Here is a 20198-nt window from a genome sequence, read left to right as displayed (position 1 = left end):
TTGCAAAAATAAAGAAAATGTTAAAACCCAAACTTGTGTTACCAAAAAATTGTAAACTAGAAGAAAAAGAATAAATGAAAAATTGTAATACCGAAAAATTGAAAAAATTTGAGTTAAATAATAATCGCAAAACAAAGAAAATGAAAAAACGAAAAATTGTGATATCAAAAATTTGAAAATGGAAAAAAAGAAAAAATTAAAAATTGTAATACCGAGAAATTGCAAAATTGAAAAACTGAAAATCGAAAAATTGAAAAAATTTGAAGCCGACGAACTGAAAATTAAAAAAATCAAAGTTGGAAAACCGAAAAATTATGAAACCGAAACATCGAAAAATGGAAAAATTAAAAAATGAAACACAACGAGAAAACAAAAAACTGTGGTCTGAAATCGAGAGAATGAAAATTAAAGAGCCAGGAAAATAAAAAGTAAAAATCAAAAACTTCAAAATTCAAAAAGCGAAAATTTATAAACTGAGAAACTGTAAAATCAAAAAATGTTAAGTTGTAATATCGAAAAGTTGCAAAATTGAAAAATTTCAAGTCGAAAAATTGAAGAAACCAAAAACTAAAAAATTAGTATAAATGGCATTTTTTTTAAATTCAAAAAAATTACACTATTTTGAACTATTCTAGACAAATGGAAAGAACCATCAAAGAAATTAGGCCGAAATTCGATAGGTCGAACTCCATAAGAAAATATATTTAGTAAAATTTCGAAAATTGGCCGAAATTTTTATAACTGGGTTTATTAAAAATTTTGTTTTTGAAAAATTTGATCAGACTTGAGGGCCTCTCTAATCAAAATCGACACAAACAGGCGACAGACGAAAACGTCGAAAAACATGAAAGTAGCCATTCGCTCGGGAAATAAAAATAAAAAATGCGTTATGAAATCTCAAGCTACGTTGTATTCCGGGTACATTTTAAAGGAAACTGAAAAATTTACTTTTATAATTTTATTTTTCTAGTAAGGTGACGTTATTCTTAAAATTAATCTAAACAACATACGACAAACGAAAAAGGAGCACCTACTCTTTCAAATTCTAGTAGCTTGAATATTCGAGAAAACAAATGAATACTTGCATTCTATAGCTCGGAAGTAAAAATGATTATTAAACTTATTTACAAAGCCCAAACAAAATATCTGATAATTTTAAATATTATTTAAAAAATTTAACAGGAAGTTGTATATAAGTATTTTAATAGCACTCAGAATATCCAACTAGTCACGTAAATGTGGTCGTAATTAGTAAGTGAGAACACGTAATTGGACGTTCGGTCTCCCACAATGAATTTCCTCTAGAAACTGCACTGCAACACTTTACCCATCTCTACAAAATTAAAACCATTCATAATCCCACACCCAACACCGATGATCCTATTATTTAGTTTAGTGAAAATACATTTCAGTTTAAATCTTGTAGAGCATTTGGTGCATTTCCCGAGCACTGCAAAAAACACCCCGATAGCATCAAACTTAGACAAAAGGATTATTAAAGTCTGGACTGCTGCTCGCGAGTGCTTTTTTCGCATTCTCTTCGTAGAACTAATTACCACAAAGTGGTAAATGAAGTAAACAACACTTTCAAATTACGGGGCAACTTTTTGTACTTGAATTTTAATTTTAATTTAATGGGGGTTTCAGACGTACTAGTGACTAGGTCAAACAAATTATCCCGCATTCGATTCTTATAATATTATTATTTATGGAAAAACTCAACGTAGTTAAGAAAATTTTCAAGAGGATAATTATTAACGGATGTCTGTATGAACTGAAAGAGTTCTTACTTTGACGAGTTTACGCCCAGCGGCACAACGAAACGAAAATAAGGACCTCATTATCTCTTTAAGAGACGATTTTTTCATAAATCGATTTAACAAAATTCGTAATGAACTCTTGAATGTTTTGTAAGAATTTTACTGATATAAAAAAATGTTTTAAAATCGCTGCCGAGTAAACAAAATAAGTTGGGAATTTAGGTTTAGGTTTAAGACAGATCTCTAAATCTTTTACTTTTCCCAGAGAAAGCCAGAAGGTGGCGTTAACCACAATTCCATTTTCTCCTAGAGGCACCGAGGGGTTTGAAAAAATCTTCAAGGGTTTGGGGACCAAAGCAGTTTACACTTTTTATTCAACTAGTGTTGCCTTGTCTTACTTCTACGCAGCGCTTTGTTGGGAAAATTGTCGGTTAATTGAATCCTGTGTTGGAGAAAATTACGTGTAGGCAGGCTCGAAAGTTTTACTTTGTCGGACAGCGCGAAAACGATTAGAATTAGCTTTTTAGGACAGACAATCTCCGAAAATAGTGGAATATGGTGTAAATGGTAAAACTTTAACCAAAATTTGGATAAACATCCCCAGCAACAATCCCCAAAATTTACATTAGTTTTATAAAATAAGATAATTCTTTACACGTGGTTTATGAATTCGTGTTCAGTTTTTACCCTAGACATCCCAATTTTTGAAACTGCAAAACCGAACGCTTTGAAATCTTGCAAACGTTTTAAGGTTATCGTAATAATGGTAATTCGTTAATCAAAACTTATTCGTTTATCCCTTCCAAAAGTTTGATGACATCATCTCAAAATTTTGTAACGGAAAAAGTCGCTTAAAATAAAACGTGGCATGCTTCTTTACATGTACTTTAATATTACATACACATTTTTATTTATTTAATCCTATAAGAGTCATAGTAAAAAAATAAAATGCGCAAAATCAAATTTTATAATTTTTCGAAAAATCTGGATTTATTTACCTTTGACCAATTTTTTGATATCATAATTTTTCGTTTTCTCTATTTCATATTACAATTTTTCAATTTTTCATTGTCTTTCATTTTTCAATTTTCCCATGTTTCTATGTTTCGGTTTCATAATTTTTCAGTTTTTCAGTTTTCAATTTTTCATTTTTCCTTTTTCTTCCATTATACAATTTTTGTTGTTTTATTTTCTTTACTTTTCAATTTTTTCATTTTTCAATGTTTCGACTTAATAATTTTTCGTATTTTCAGCATTAATTTTTTTCGATTGTTCAATTTCCCGTTTCAAATTTTTCAATTTTTTGTTTCCTGAATTTTTCATTTTCCATCACAATTTTTCGTTTTGATGAGATTTCTCAATTTTTCAATTTTTTAATTTCTCAGTTTTTGGATATTTCATTTAATGAGATTTTTCAGTTTTTTCCATTCTTCAGTTTTTCTTTCATTTTTCAATGTTTCGAAATTTCAGTTTTGAGATTTTTCAGATTGTTATTTAGTATTCAAATATTGCTTTTCCAATTTCTCAATTTTTCAATTTCTCGATTTTCAATTTTTCGATTTTTTAATTTTCCGATGTTTCAGTTCTACGTTTTTTTAATTTTCTCTTCAATTTTGCTATTTTTAAATCTTTGGATTTTTCAATTTTCCAATTTTTGATTTTCCTGGATTCCCAATTTTACGATTTCTCAATAAATTGATGTTTTGATTTCCCATTTCTTGACTTTCGACTGTTTCGATTTTCCATTTCTTCAGTTCTTCAATTTTTTGATTTTTCAGGTTTTTGATTTTTCAATTTTCGATTTTTTTCGAGGTTTCGATTTTTGACTTCACTTTTTGATTTTTCGATTTCTCAGTTTTTACAATGTAAATTTCATCTTTTGACGTGTCTCGTGTTCTAATGTATTTGATCATTGTAGACAAATAAAACTTACTTACTTACTTACTTACTTTCAATTTTTAATTTCTCAGTTTTTGGATATTTCAGTTTTGAAATTTTTGAATGGAAAAATTCTTCAGTTTTTCTTTCATTTTTCAGTTTTTCGATTTTCCGATTTCTCAATTTTTCAGTTTCTCAATTCTCAATTTTTCCATTTCTCAGTTTTACGTTTTCCAATTTTTCTATTCAATTTTGCGATTTTTAAATACATATTTCGATTTTACAATTTCTCAATTTTTGACTTTTCTAAATTCTCAATTTTTCGATTTTGCAATTATTCATTTATTTCTTGACATTCGACTGTATCGATTTTCCTGTTCTTCAATTCTTCAAATTTTCGATTTTTCAGGTATTTGATTTTCCAATTTTTCGATTTTTTTAAGGTTTCGATTTTTCGACTTCGCTTTTTGATTTTTCGATTTCTCAATTTCTCAGTTTTTGGATATTTCAATTAGGATGTGTCTCAGTTTTTCCATTGTCAGTTTTTCTTTCATTTTTCCATTTTTTAAAATTCCAGTTTTGGGATTTTTCACAATTTCTAAAATTTTTGACTTTTCTAAAATCTCAATTTTTCGATTTTTCAACTTTACGATTTTTAAATATTATTTTGCTTTCTGCAATTTTTCAAATTTGACTTTTATAAACTCTGTTTTTCGATTTTTCATTTCTTCAATTCTTCAATTTTTAATTTTTTTTTGGTGTTTGATTATTCAATTTTTTAAGGTTTCGAGTTTTCGACTTCTCTCTTTTGATTTTTCAATTTTTTAATTTCTCAGTTTTTGGATATTTCACTTTTGACATTTCTCATTTTCTTTCATTTTTCAATGTTTCGAAATTTCAGTTCGGAGATTTTTCAGATTATTAAATTTTTCGATTTTACAATTTCTGAATTTTTGACTTTTCTGAATTCCAAAATTTTTCGATTTTTCAGGTCATTGATTTTTCAATTTTTCAATTTTTTGACAGTTTCGATTTTTTGACTTTCTTTTCAATTCCTCAATTCTCAATTTTTTGATTTCTCAGTTTTACGTTTTTTCAATTTTTCTCTTCAATTTTACGATTTTTAAATACATATTTCGATTTTACAGTTTCTCAATTTTTGAGTTTTCTAAATTTTCAATTTTCCAATTTTTCAATTATTTATTTATTTCTTGACTTTCGACTGTTTCGATTTTCCTGTTCTTGAATTCTGCAATTTTACGATCTTTAAATACATATTTCGATTTTAGAGTTTCTCAACTTTAACTTTTCTAAATTCTCAATTTTTCTTGCTTTCAGCAATTTTTCAAATTTGACTTTTGTAAACTCTGTTTTCGATTTTTCATTTCTTCAATTCTTCAATTCCTCAATTTTTATTTTTTTTTTTGTTTTTCATTTTTCAATTTTTAAAGGTTTTGAGTTTTCGAATTCTCTTTTTTGACTTTTTGGTTTTTCATTTTTTCAACTTTTTAATTTCTCAGTTTTTGGATATTTCTGTTTTGAGATTTCTCAGTTTTCTTTCATTTTTCAAATTTTAGAAATTTCAGTTTTTGGGATTTTTTCAGATTATTATTAAGTTTTTCGATTTTACAATGACTGAATTTTTGACTTTTGTAAATTCCCAATTTTTCGATTTTTCAGATCATTGATTTTCCAATTTTTCGGTCTTTTCACAGTTTCGATTTCTTGTCTTCACTTTTTTGATTTTTCGATTTCTCAATGTTTCAATTTTTTAATTTCTCAGTCTGATATTTTTCAGTTTTTCTTTCATTTTTGTTTTTCGATATTTCAGTTTTGGGAAATTTCGATTCTTCGACTTTTCGATTTTTAGCTATTTTCAGATTATTATTCAATTTCTCGATTTTACAATTTCTCAATTTTTGACTTTTCTAAATTCTCAATTTTTTAATTATTCAATTAATCGATGCTTTGATTTTTTCCATTTCTTGACTTTCGATTGTTTCGATTTTCCTGTTCTTCAAATCTTCAATTTTTCGATTTTTCAGGTTTTTGATTTTTCAATTTTTCGATTTTTTTTAGGTTTTGATTTTTCGAGTTCACGTTTTAGATTTTTCGATTTCTCAATTTTTCTATTTTTTAGTTTCCCAGTTCTTGGATATTTCACTTTTGAGATTTTTGAGTTTTCCTTTCAATTTTCAATTTTTCGAAATTTCAGTTTTCGTTTTCAAAACATTTATTTTTCAATTTTTCGATATCTCAGTTTTACGTTTTTCAATTTTTCTCTTCAATTTTGCGATCTTTAAATACATATTTCGATTTTACAGTTTCTCAACTTTTACTTTTCTAAATTCTCAATTTTTCTTGCTTTCAGCAATTTTTCAAATTGACTTTTGTAAACTCTGTTTTCGATTTTTCAATTCTTCAATTCCTCAATTTTTAAATTTTTTTGGTTTTTGATTTTTCAATTTTTTAAGGTATTGAGTTTTCGATTTCTCTTTTTTGACTTTTTGGTTTCTCAATATTTCAACTTTTTAATTTCTCAGTTTTTGGATATTTCAGTTTTGAGATTTCTCGATTTTCTTTCATTTTTCAATTTTTCGAAATTTCGGTTTTGGGATTTTTCAGGTTATTATTAAATTTTTCGATTTTACAACGACTGAATTTTTTAGTTTTCCAAATTCTCAATTTTTCGATTTTTCAGGTTATTGATTTTTCAATTTTTCGGTTTTTTGACAGTTTCGATTTTTTGACTTGGCTTTTTTGATTTTTCGATTTCTCAATGTTTCAGTTTTTTAATTTCTCAGTTTTGATAGTTTTCAGTTTTTCCATTCTTGGGATATTTCGATTCTTCGACTTTTCGATTTTTGGCTTCTAGAGTTTTGCATGTGTCGATTTATTTTACTTTTTAAAATTTTAGATTTTTTGATTTCTCGATTTTTCATCTCAGTTCTTCGATATTTCAATTTTTCGAATTTTTCAAATGTTTTGATTTCCCGATTTCTCGATCCTTTGGTTTTTCGATTTCTCGGTTTTCGATTTTTTACTTTTCGGTTTTTCGATTTCCCAGTTTTTCGATGTTTCGATTTTTAATTATCCGATTTTTCAATTTTTCGATTTTTTAAATTTAGGAGTTTTGATTTCTCGGTTTTTCGTTTTTCGGTTTTTAAATTTTAGATTTTTGAATTTTTCATTTTTTCGATTTTCAGTTCTTCGATAATTCAAATTTTTCAAGCTTGTGAACGCTTACAATCGACACTGGCCTGAAACTGAAGATGAAAACAGAAGTTTCCCGAAGCATGTGCTCGTTTCAATAAAACACAATTCATAAATGTGGAGTTCAAACTCAAAAAGAATTACAAAAAATTTTTAATTTTTAATTCTCCCCGGAGAGCGATGTTTTTGGAATCAGCACGACGAAATTAATATTGCCAACTTTTTTGTTTTTTTTTAGGAAATAAAATTTTCAAAAGCAAAATTTTCAATAATAATTTTCGACAATTTTCGAAAATTAACAAAAGACATTTTCTTATGGATTTCGACCTATCGAATTTCGGCCTAATTTCATCGATGGCTCCTTCCATTTTTCCAGAATTATTCACTATTTGTCTTGACCTGACCTGAGTTGACCCGACCTAACTTGACATAACTAGAATCAATTATCCCACCACGTCCAGAAATATACCATAACCCATGTCGTTACCTTTAAAAATAAATTCCTCTTACGCCATAACTCAAACCGCAAAAACACAAATCCCCATTTCCCCGTATTTTTCTCCTTTATACTCCCACCACTCCGACAAACACACCCAAATCCGCCCTTCATCGCTCCGATAATAAAGAAATAACAAAGCTCGTCGTTGTCCATCTTAGTATAACATTATTACCGGAAATATCTTTGCTCGTTTGCATAGTAAGCTGCTTCGTTGAGCCTTAATTAGTTAGAAAGACTGCACTCGCAAGAAATAAGCACGCCCTAGCAGGATTAAGGAATCTCGTTATATTTTTCATCTTATCTCTGTGTTTCCGGGTTTTGTCCGGAAAGGTTGTGTGTGACAAGAGACATCTGCTAGGGATGATTGTGGGGCGGCCGCTTTGTACCACTGCAGAGGACAGGATTTTCTAATTCGGACGGGGAGCGGTATGCAGAATAAAGAAAAAGTGTAGCAGGATTCAAATGTGGGGTCCTTCGGTGGCCTCCCGGATTAGTATTCGCACACTAGACTGTTATTGGTTTTGTGATTTAACTAGCGTGAACGGAATTAAATTATTTTGGATGTTTCGGCTTGTCGATAAGTTTCGTCACTGAAATCTCGCATGTCGTTAAATGAGGTAAGGATCTGCGTCATGTCAATCAAACGTCGCGGTTATCACGCTATTATAATATTAATGGATTGTGCGTTTTACTAACAAATTAAGCTTGAAAGGGTGATTAGTTTTGGGTTTTATGTAATCCGAAAGTGGGTTTGTGTGTTGCTGTTTTTGAGTTTTTTTGAATTATTGGGTTAGCTATTATTTATTAATGTGTTATTCACAAGACGTTAATTTATGTTGTTATCGATTCGCATTGTGCGTATTTGCATTGATCGACATTATTGTGAAAGTTGAATTTTTATCTGGACAAGAATAGTCGTTTCTCACTCAGCTTCTGACACAGCTATTTATTTAAAACGTGTTATTTTTGAACTCTGCATCTGTGATGTTGATGTTCGTTTTGTTATTGGCAGCTGTCATCCCGCGTGCTATCGACAATTCGATTTTGCAGACGCTCCATCCACTAAATGAAAAGTTTGCTCACTTTCACAACAATTCGTTAACTTCAAAATCAAAATTGTGTAACACTTTGCAATTTAACCTGGAAATTATAACGCCGAATGCTCTGAAATCTTGCAAATGTTTTAAAGTTAATGGAAACATGGTAAAATGTTTCAAATTTTCAATTTGTCAATTTCTTAATTTCTCATTTTTCAATTTTCCGATACTTCAGAATTTTACGATTTTTTTATTATTTTATTTTCCCTTTCTCGATTAATCAATTTTTCGGTTTTTCAACTTTTCGTTTTCTCGATTTTTGGACTTTTAGATTTTAAGATTTTTTGTTTTTACGATTTCTCCATTTTTCGACTTCTCCATTTTTCGATTTTTCAAGTTTTTGATTTTTCAATTTTTCAAATTTTCAGTCTCTCGGTTTTGACTTGACGATTTTTCGACTTCGATTTCTAGATTTTTCAATTTTTCGATGTAACGATTTTTCGATATTTCAGTTTTGGGTTTTTGCAATATTTTGACTCTTCAATTGTCGATATCTCGTTTCGATTTTTCGGTTTTTCCTTTTTTTAATTTTTCGATTCGACTTTTAATTCTTTATTTTTTTTAATTTCTAATTTTCTAAATTTTCGAATCTTCGATATCTCGATTTATCGATTCTTCGACTTCTGGATTTCTCGATTTGTTAGTTTTCCAATTTTTCTATTTTTTCATTTTTCGATTTTATTTTTAATTCTTTATTTTTTTAATTTGCAGTTTTTTTGATTTTTCGATATTTCGGTTTTGAGATTTTTCAATATTTCGACTATTCAGTTTTTGATATTTCAGTATTTACTTTTTCAATTTTTTTTTTTTTGATTATGCTTCAATTTTTCTATTTTTGGTGTATCGAATTCTCGAATTTTAGATTTTTGCATTTTTCAATTTTTATCGATTCTTAACTTTTAGTTTTTCGATTTTTCAATTAATCGATTTTCGACCTCTCCATTTTTCAGTTTATCAATTCTTCAATTTTTGGATTTTTCAGATTTTTGATTTTTCATTTATTTAAATTTTCGGTTGTCCAATTTTTAGCTTGACGATTCTTCGATTTCTCGATTTTTTAATTCTTTAATTTTACTATTTTTGAAACTTTCGATTCTTCGATTTCTCGATTAATCCATTTTTCAGCTTCACGATTTCTCGACTTGTCAGTTATTTGATTCTTCGATTTTTTAACTTTTCGATTCGTTTTTTGATTTTGTAATTTTCCAGTTTTTCGAATTTTCGATTTCACGATTTTGCAGTTTTTCGATTTATCAATTTTTTGATGTTCCGGTTTTGGGATTTTTCAATATTTCGACATTTCAGTTTTGCTAACTCGTTTCGATTTTACGATTTTGTAATTTTAGATTTTTCATTGTTTCAATTTTTCAATTTTTTGATATTTCGATTTCTGGATATTCCAATATTTCGAATTTATTTTTTGGTTTCTTTACTTTGGATTTTTTAATTTTTCAATTCTGCGATTTTTTTGTTGTTCAGTTTTTGTCGATTTCTTAATTTCTCGATTTTTCAATTTTTCGATACTTCAGAGTTTTACGACTTTTTAATTTTTCAATTTTTTGCGTTTGCACATTTTCGATTTTTTCACTTCTCGATTAATCAATTTTTCGGTTTTTCAATTTTTCGTTTTCACGATTTTTGGATTTTTAAATTTTAGGATTTTTTGCTTTTACGATTTCTCCATTTTTCGATTTTTCAAGTTTTTGATTTTTCAATTGTTTTAATTTTCAGTCTCTCGGTTCTGACGATTTTTCGACTTCGATTTCTAGATTTTTCAGTTTTTCGATATTTCAGTTTTGGGATTTTGCAATATTTCGATTCTTCAATTGTCGATATCTTGTTTCGATTTTTCGGTTTTTCCTTTCTTCAATTTTTCGATTTTTTATTTTTTCATATTTGGGTTTTGCGATTTTTCAATATTTCGACTCTTCAGTTTTTGATATTTCGTTTCGATTTTTAAGATTTTACTTTTTCAATTCTTCAATTTTTAGATTTTTCAGGTTTTTGATTTTTCAATTATTTAAATTTTCAGTTTTCCAATTTTTCGGGTTGATGATTCTTCAATTTCTCTGTTTTTCAATTCTTCAATTTTTCTATTTTTCAATTTTAGGAATTTCTAAATTTTCGTTTCTTCGATTTCTCGATTAATCGATTCTTCGACTTCTGGATTTCTCGATTTGTCAGTTTTTCGATTTTTCTGTTTTATAATTTTTCGATTTAATTTTTAATTCTTTAGTATTTTAACTTGCAATTTTTTGATTTTTCGATATTTCGGTTTTGGGATTTTTCAATATTTCTACTCTTCAGTTTTTGATATTTCGGTATTTACTTTTTCAATTTTTTAAATTTGAGAATTTTCGATGATTCCATTTTTCGATTTTTGATTAATTGAATTCTCGAGATTTTTATATTTTTCAATTTTTATCTATCCTTAACTTTTAGTTTTTCGATTTTTCAATTAATCGATTTTTCGACCTCTCGATTTTTCTGTTTATCAATTCTTCAATCCTTCAATTTTTGGATTTTTTAGGTTTTTGATTTTTCAATCATTTAAATTTTCGATTGTCCAATTTTTGGCTTGACTATTCTTTGATTTCTCGATTTTTTAATTCTTCAATTTTACTATTTTCTAAGTTTTTGGATTCTTCGATTCCTCGATTAATCCAATTTTGGACTTCTCGATTTCTCGATTTGTGAGTTATTTCATTCTTCGATTTTTTAACTTTTCGATTTGTTTTTTGATTTTTTAATTTTCCAGTTTTTCGAATTTTCGATTTCAGGAGTTTGCAGTTTTTCGATTTATCTATTTTTTGTTAATTCGGTTTTGAGATTTTTCAATATTTCGACGTTTCAGTTTTCGCTATTTCGTTTCGATTTTACGAGTTTTACTTCCTCAATTTTTCAGTTATTCGATTTTGTAATTTTAGAATTTTCAATGTTTCAATTTTTCATTTTTTGATATTTCGATTTCTGGATAGTCCAATTTTTCCAATTTATTTTTTGGTTTTTTAACTTTGGATTTTTTAATTTTTCAATGTTTCGATTTTTTTTTGTTCAATTTTTGTCATTTCTAAATGTTCAGTTTTTCGATTTCTTGTTTAATCTTTTTTTCGATTATACACTTTTTCGACTTTTGTATTTTTCGATTTCTTATTTTTTTTTCGATTTAATTTTTGTTTTTCTATTGCAGCTTATCGATTTCTCTTTTCTTCAGTTTTTCGATATTTCATTTTTGGAATTTTTCAATATATCGACTCTTCAATTTTCGTTTTCGATGTTTCGTTTCGATTTTTCAATTTTTAGTTTTAAAATATTTCAATTTTTCGATTTTCTAATTTTAAATTTTCCGATGTTTCAATTTTTTTATATTTTATTTTTTTGGTTTTTAAATTTTACATTTTTCGATTCCCCAATTTTTCAGTTCTTCGATTTTTCTATTTCTCAATTTTTGTCATTTCTAAATTTTTCAGTTTTTCAATTCTTGTTTAATCGAATTTTCGATCATTCAGTTCTTAGATTTTTCGATTTTTCGACTTCTGTAATTTTCGTTTTTTTGATTTTTCCAATTTTTAAATTTTTTGGGTTTTTGATTTCTCTTGTTTTTTAGGTTTTTCAATTTTCTGTTTTTCAATTTTTGGCATTTCTAAATTTTGGGGTTTTTCTACATTTCGATTTTTCTACTTTTGGACTTCATTTTTTGATTTTACGATTTCTCGATTTTCGACTTCGTTTCTCGACTTTTCAGTTTTTCAATTTTTCATCTTTTCAGTTTTCCGATTTTCTAGGTTTGTGATTGTTCAATTTTTTAATTTTCGGTTTTTCAATTTTGACTTGATAATTTTTCGATTTTCTAATTTTAGATTTTTCGATGTTTCAATTTTTCGATTTTCTGATGTTTCGATTTCTGGATTTTCAATTTTTTGATATTTTACTTTTTGATTTTTAAATTTTAGATTTTTAGATTTCTCAATTTTTCAATTCTTCGATTTTTCTATTTTCAATTTTTGTCATTTTTTAGGTTTTTCAATTTCTTTTTGAATCCATTTTTCGATTATTCAGTTTTTGATTTCTCGATCTTTCAACTTTTGTATTTTTGTTTTTTTTTGGTTTCTACGATTTCTCGTTTTTCTGTTTTTTCAATTCTTGAATTTGGTTTTTCAATTTTTTTTTTCAATACTTCGAATTTTCTGTTTTTCAATTTTTGGCATTTCTAAATTTTCGATTTCTCCATTTTTCAACTTCTCCTTTTCGCGATTAATCAGTTTTTAAGTTTTTTGATTGTTAAGGTTTTTGATTTTTGATTTTTTTAAATTTTCAGTCTTTCAATTTTGACTTGACGATTTTTCGACTTCGATTTCTGGATTATTAGTTTTTCGATTTAACGATTTTTCGATATTTCAGTTTTAGGATTGTTCAATATTGTGACTCTTCGGATGTCGAAATTTCGTTTCGATTTTTCGATTTTTACTTTTTCAGTTTTTCGATTTTGTAAATTTCGGATTTTTCCATGCTTCAATTTTTCGATTTTAAATACATATATCGAATTCTCGATTTTTCGAATTTTCTACTTTTCAGTTTTTGTCATTTCTAAATGTTTTTCGATTTCTTGATTAATCGAATTTTCGATTTTTCAATTTCTCGATTTTTCAGTTTTACAATTTTTCAATTTTTTAATTTGATTTTTGATTTTTTAATCTTTTAAATTTGCAGTTTTTAATTTTGTGACTTTTCGATTTTTCAGTTTTTCGATTTATCAATTTTTCTATTTTTCCGTTTTGGGATTTTTAAATATTTCGACTCTTCAGTTTTCGATATTTCGGTTCGATTTTTCGGTTTTTACTTTTCGAATTTTTTAAATTTTTGTAAAGTTAGATTTTCGATGTTTCAATTTTTCAATTTTTTGATGTTTCGATTTCTGGATTTTCAATTTTTTGATATTTTACTTTTTGATTTTTAAATTTGAGATTTTTAGATTTCTCAATTTTTCAATCCTTTGATTTTTCAATTTTGCAGTTTTTGTCATTTTTTAAGTTTTACAATTTCTTTTTTAATCCATTGTTCGATTATTCAGTTTTTTGATTTCTCGATTTTTCAGTTTTGTATTTTTGTTTTTTTTTAGTTTTACCATTGCTCGTTTTTTTTTTTGGTTTTTCAATTCCTGAATTAGATTTTTCAATTTTTTGTTTTTTCAATACTTCGAATTTTCTGTTTTTCAATTTTTGACTCCATTTCTCGATTTTTCAGTTTTTCAATTCCTCAGTTTTTAAGTTTTTTGATTGTTCTGCTTTTCGATTTTTCATTTTTTTAAATTTTCAGTTTTTCAATTTTGACTTGACGATTTTTCGACTTCGATTTCTGAATTTTCAATTTTTTGTTATTTTATTTTTTATTTTTAAATTTTAGATTTTAAGATTTCTCAATTTTTTCAATTCTTCGATTTTTCTATTTTTCAATTTTTGTCATTTCAAAATTTTCATTTTTTCAATTCTTTAATTTTTTCTAATTTTCGATTATTCAGTTTTTCGATTTCTCGATTTTTCGACTTCTGTATTTTTCGGTTTTTTGATTTTTCCAATTTCTCGATTTTTTAGTTTTCATTTCTTGAATTTTTCAATTTTTAAATTTTTGGGTTTTTGATTTCTCTTTTTTTTAGGTTTTTCAATTTTCTGTTTTTCAATTTTTGGAATTTCTAAATTTTGCGGTTTTTCTACCTTTCGATTTCTCTATTTTTGGATTTTTAAGTTTTTTGTTTTTTTGATTTTACGATTTCTCCATTTTTCCACTTTTTCATTTCTCAATTTTTCAGTTTTTTCAATTTTTCATGTTTTCAGTTTTCCGATTTTTTAGGTTTTTGATTTTTCACTTTTTTAAATTTTCGTTTTTTCAATTTTGACTTGACAATTCTCGACTTCGATTTCTTGCTTTTTTAATTCTGAAATTTTTTATTTTTCAATTTTAGGCATTTCTAAATTTTTGATTTTTTGATTTTTTGAGTTTTCAGTTTTCAGTTTTTTCGGTTTATTAATTTTGCAATATTTCGGTTTTGGGATTTTTATTATTTCCAATCTTCAGTTTCCGATATTTTGTTGCGATTTGTCGGTTTTTACTTTTTCAGTTTCGATTTACTAATTTTAGATTTTTCGATGTTTCAATTTTTCGATTTTCTGATGTTTCGATTTTTGGATTTTCAATTTTTTGATGTTTTACTTTTTGATTTTTAAATTTTAGATTTTTAGATTTCTCAATTTTTCAATTCTGCGATTTTTCTTTTTTCAATTTTTGTCATTTTTTAGGTTTTTCAATTTCTTTTTAAATCCATTTTTCGATTATTTAGTTTTTTGATTTCTCGATCTTTCAACTTCTGTATTTTCGTATTTTTTAATTTTACCATTTCTCGTTTTTTTGGTTTTTCAATTCTTGAATTTGATTTTTCAATTTTTTGTTTTTTCAATACTGCGAATTTTCTGTTTTTCAATTTTTGGTATTTCTAAATTTTCGATTTCTCCATTTTTCAACTTCTCCATTTTTCGATTAATCAGTTTTTAAGTTTTTTGATTGTTAAGGTTTTTGATTTTTCATTTTTTTAAATTTTCAGTCTTTCAATTTTGACTTGACGATTTTTGGACTTCGATTTCTGGATTTTTAGTTTTTCGATTTAACGATTTTTCGATATTTCAGTTTTAGGATTTTTCAATATTGTGACTCTTCAGATGTCGAAATTTCGTTTCGATGCTTCAATTTTTCGATTTTAAATACATATATCGAATTCTCGATTTTTCGAATTTTCTACTTTTCAGTTTTTGTCATTTCTAAATGTTTTTCGATTTCTTAATTAATCGAATTTTCGATTTTTCGATTTCTCGACTTTTCAGTTTTACAATTTTTCAATTTTTTAATTTGATTTTTGATTTTTTAATCTTTTAAATTTGCAGTTTTTAATTTTGTGACTTTTGGATTTTTCAGTTTTTCGATTTATCAATTTTTCTATATTTCCGTTTTGGGATTTTTAAATATTTCGACTCTTCAGTTTTCGATATTTCGGTTCGATTTTCCGGTTTTTACTTTTCCAATTTTTTAATTTTTTGTAAAGTTAGATTTTCGATGTTTCAATTTTTCAATTTTTTGATGTTTCGATTTCTGGATCTTCAATTTTTTGATATTTTACTTTTTGATTTTTAAATTTGAGATTTTTAGATTTCTCAATTTTTCAATTCTTTGATTTTTCAATTTTCCAGTTTTTGTCTTTTTTTAAGTTTTACAATTTCTTTTTTAATCCATTGTTCGATGATTCAGTTTTTTGATTTCTCGATTTTTCAACTTTGTATTTTTGTTTTTTTTGAGTTTTACCATTTCTCGTTTATTTTTTTGGTTTTTCAATTCCTGAATTAGGTTTTTCAATTTTTTGTTTTTTCAATACTTCGAATTTTCTGTTTTTCAATTTTTGACTCCATTTCTCGATCTTTCAGTTTTTCAATTCCTCAGTTTTTAAGTTTTTTGATTGTTCTGGTTTTTGATTTTTAATTTTTTTAAATTTTCACTTTTTCAGTTTTGACTTGACGATTTTTCGACTTCGATTTCTGGATTTTTTAGTTTTTCAATTTAACGATTTTTCGATATTTTCGGTTTTTACTTTTTCAATTTTTCGATTTTTTAAATTTCAGATTTTTCGATGCTTCAATTTTTCGATTAATATATGTCGAATTCTCGATTTTTCGATTTTTTTATTTTTCAGTTTTTGTCATTTCTAAATGTTTTTCGATTTCTTAATTAATCGAATTTTCAATTTTTCGATTTCTCGATTTTTCAGTTTTCCAATTTTTCAATTTTTTAATTTTTTGATTAGAGTTTTGATTTTTTAATTTCTTAAATTTGATATTGCGACTTTTCGATTTCTCGATTTTTCAATATTTCGACTCTTCGGTTTTCGATATTTCGGTTCGATTTTTCGGTTTTTTGATGTATCGATTTCTGTATTTTCAATTTTCCGATATTTCAATTTCAGGATTTTTCAATATTTCGATTTTTCCATGTCTGAATTTTTCGCTTAGATTTTTTCCGAGCGTAAGCTAAGGAAGTATTGTAATCGAGTCCACACTTTTATGTTTCTGGACCTTTCATGATCCCTAGAGTACGTAGAAATGGGTCTCCTGTTTCCGTCTGCCTGCCGTCTACCCGGATCTTTATTAGATAGATAATCTTCGAAACTACTGGACCGATTGTTGTCAAATTTTGTATATATGTTAAGACTTAGAACGCCAACCAAAAATTACCTAATCATCCCCACCAACAATTTGATAACGTCATCTCCAATATTAACAACAGTAAATTGTTGAGTTGAGTTTTCACCCAAAACATCCAGATTTAAAAAAAAAAATCCAAATTGTATAACATTGCTAAACCGAATGCTCTGAAACCTTTCAAAAAAAGTGTAAGATTCATCCATCAACTTCTTCAGGAATCGGAGTTTTGATAACCGCCGCGGAACGAACGCCAGTGGTCTCAGAGGTATAATCAGAGGTACACACTTCGCTGTGACCTGAACTTCAAAATTTATATTAAATTATCTGATTAAGCCCCTCTATTCATAATTCGTCTCGAGGCAATGAAAACGTCATACATTAAACGCTCCTTTTGTTTAAAAGGTGATAACATTTTAACCACACCGCCTTAATTTCGTCTCGGTTTTATCGGCCTATAATTGGGGTTGTAGCTCCTAAAATATAATTTTTCATTTCGACAACTTAATTGGGGTACGCCTCTATATTATTTAATAAAGAAAATTGTGCAGTTGTTAAACGTCCAGTAAGAAAAAAAATCGGCAGCTTTATTTATTCCGGACTTAATAAGAATTTACAATACTGAATACGAAAGTCGTTTTTTAACAGCGACGTCTTGCTGTGGAAATTTGTACACGTATTTAAATTTTCAAGTTAAAAAAATAATTTACATTATTTTATAAATGTTAAGACGTAAGAACACATTTTCTTACGAAAAACGTTTTAAGGATGCTTTAACAAAATTACGAAGTTTAATCGAGCCTGAAAAAATCACAAATTCAGCTTGTTCTTGCTTACTTACGAAAGAGGCTAATAAACATGCAAGGAATTTTAGAGAAAATTTGTACGTGAGATTACGAAACGATTCTTTTAAGAAAAAAATAGATTTATTAGCGCTGCTTGTACAAAATTGCTTGACACCCTCTCCTTGTTTCAGGTATATTTTTTTAGCCATATACACGGCTGAAATGATAATAAAGAGCATCGCTAAGGGTTTTATACTAAACAAGTACACATATCTAAGGAATCCGTGGAATTGGCTGGACTTCGTCGTCATCACCAGCGGGTACGCCACCATCGGCATGGAAGTGGGGAACCTCGCAGGGCTGCGGACGTTTCGCGTCCTGCGCGCCCTCAAGACCATCTCGATCCTCCCAGGTAAAACCCTCATAATAGAGAGCGGATTTATAAGCACAAAAAAATTAAGAATAAGCGCTTAAATAAGCACAACATTTTCAATAAAAAAGTTTTATTTTAAGCAAAAAAGCATTAAAAACATAATCATATTACAAATCAAAGAACACTTCTTAGAGCTTTGGGTAAAATATTATTACAATAATCCTAGACTTTATATTTTACACACGTATTTCAGTTTTCTTTAAAACAATTTATGATTGTAATATGTTCCAAGTTGTCCACTGTAAAATTTTTTCGCCGATCATTTAAAATGTGTTTAAAATTGGAGAATGTGCGTTCAACATCCACACTCGTGGTTGGCGCAAATTTGAATTTTGCAACTAATGTTGAATCTAACTCCAAATTTTCTACCTTCTGGCCTTGTAAAACACGAGCAACGTCGGAAAGAACACCGAAACCTGCATTTTTATTTAACACTTCGTCAAGTTTTTGAGACACTCTAGTACCAATATCACCCCTTACTGCGTTTGCTTGTTGTTCAAATTCTTTCACTAAGTTTATGGCATCTACCAACAACACGTTGGGTTTTTCTAACTTTTCTATTACCTCACATACGAATTGATAATTGCTTCTTAGAAAAGCTAGATCTTGTCGCAAATCTTTGTTTTCCAAAATATTTATGCAATCTTTAATCGATTGAGAAGAATCTTCGCTAAACTCCGTAACTACTTCCTCAAATTCTTTGATATATTTGTCATAATAAAATGTGGCCTGTAACCATGTTCCCCACCTCGTTATAATCGGCTCTGGGGGCAATGGTATGTTTGGAATTTTTTCCTTAAAATGTTGCACTCTTAGTGGGGCTTTAACAAAAATCTTTTTACCATTTGCCACTAATTTATTAACAGTAGGAAACTGCAAACGTATTCCTTCAGCCACTCTGTTTAAACCGTGGGCAATGCAAGTAAAGAGAATTAAATTGGGGTACAATATTTTTAGATTATTCCCTGCTTTCAACATATAACGAGCTGCATCCGAGATCATCAATAAAATTTTATTGGCAAAAATAGTGACTGAAGACTGTCATTTACAAATCTGGTAATCGTATTGTCATTTGTTTTATTTAACATTTTCAAACTTACTACATACCCTCGACTAAGGAAATTTTAATTTAAGATTCCAACAATTAAACTTGCCACGTATCTTACACAACTATGGGTTGTTTCATCGACAGCGAACCATAAATAATTATCTCCAATGCGATGTTTAATTTCATTGTAAACTTGCTGAAACACTGAGCCTACATAATTTTTTCGGAGAGTACTTTCAACTGGAATATGTCGATTGCAGTGTTTTTCAAGGAATTCTTGAAGAGGGCCTTTCTCCAATTTTTTTAAAGGTATATTGGACTAGATCATCATTTTACATAAATCGAAATTAAACTGAAACTGCTCATCTTTTGTGAAAGTAGATGCAACAGATTCATGTATGGTCTGCTGTTTAATTTTAGAATCTTCAAACATTTTCTTCCTTTCTACATGAAGAGTCGTTCTGACATGTTGCGTCACGTTATATTTTTTACCACTTTGAATCTAAAACAACGTACATATACAGGATTAACAAAGGCAAATAGATAAAAAAAAATAGTGGGCTAACGGTTTTCACATAAGCTCTGCAGAATATTTTGTTGTTTTCTAATTTTAATTCTGAAAAATCCCTTATCCACTCATCCGGCGTCGATTTTACTTTCGGCATTCTTTTAAAATATTAGTAATATTACCAAAAAGAACTCAACATGTAACAAGGGAGAACCACGTATAACACTGTACTACGACAGATGCGATAGACTGATGGTTGTGAAATAAACGCTTCATTTACTTAAAAGTTTCCATTAGAACAATTTTAAGGTAGGTAGTTGGGTACAATAATCCTTTTTTCTAGAAAATCTTCAACGGTCTTGTCGCAAAATGCCGAAAAAGAACATCTGGTTAAAAGCTTTAATTCATTATCAATGTAAGGATTTAAAGTCATAAAATCTATGGCGTATTTTTCGAATCCTATAATAAAATTTTATTACCCAAACGACCGAAACCTATTCACAGAAAGGGTCTTGAGTAAGTGTACTTCAGTGGTCAAGTCCAGGTAAAATGCCTACGATACGATACGGCCATTGTTTAAGTATATTATAGTTGGACAACCTAATACAAATTTTACTTAGCCTAAATAGTGAGCTTTAGGACAAGGAATCCAGGGGGCGTGGGACAAATTTTTCGTCAACGCGCATTTTCACTACAGTAAGCCAACGTATTAGGTTTATTTTACTCTAAATCAGATGGCG

At 27.8% G+C, this 20198-nt stretch overlaps 1 protein-coding gene across 4 annotated transcripts in view; it reads left to right on the top strand.

Moving 5' to 3' along the window:
• The window catches only part of Nacp60e (Na channel protein 60E), a 398987-nt gene that overhangs the window by 312136 nt on the left and 66653 nt on the right, over positions 1-20198 (top strand). For all 4 annotated transcript variants that reach the window (XM_064049043.1, XM_064049041.1, XM_064049040.1 and 1 more), the window contains exon 3: positions 17661-17881. In XM_064049043.1, the coding sequence (XP_063905113.1) occupies positions 17661-17881 (221 nt within the window). The remainder of the gene's footprint in view (positions 1-17660; positions 17882-20198) is intronic.

The sequence above is a fragment of the Zophobas morio genome, unplaced genomic scaffold (genome assembly GCF_036711695.1).
Source record: "Zophobas morio isolate AGI-343-1 ecotype UQ-CSIRO unplaced genomic scaffold, CSIRO_AGI_Zmor_V1 ptg000007l, whole genome shotgun sequence".
NCBI classification, from domain to species: Eukaryota; Metazoa; Arthropoda; class Insecta; order Coleoptera; family Tenebrionidae; genus Zophobas; species Zophobas morio.
Note: the sequence above shows the minus strand (reverse complement) of the source record. Positions and strands in the feature narration are given on the sequence as shown.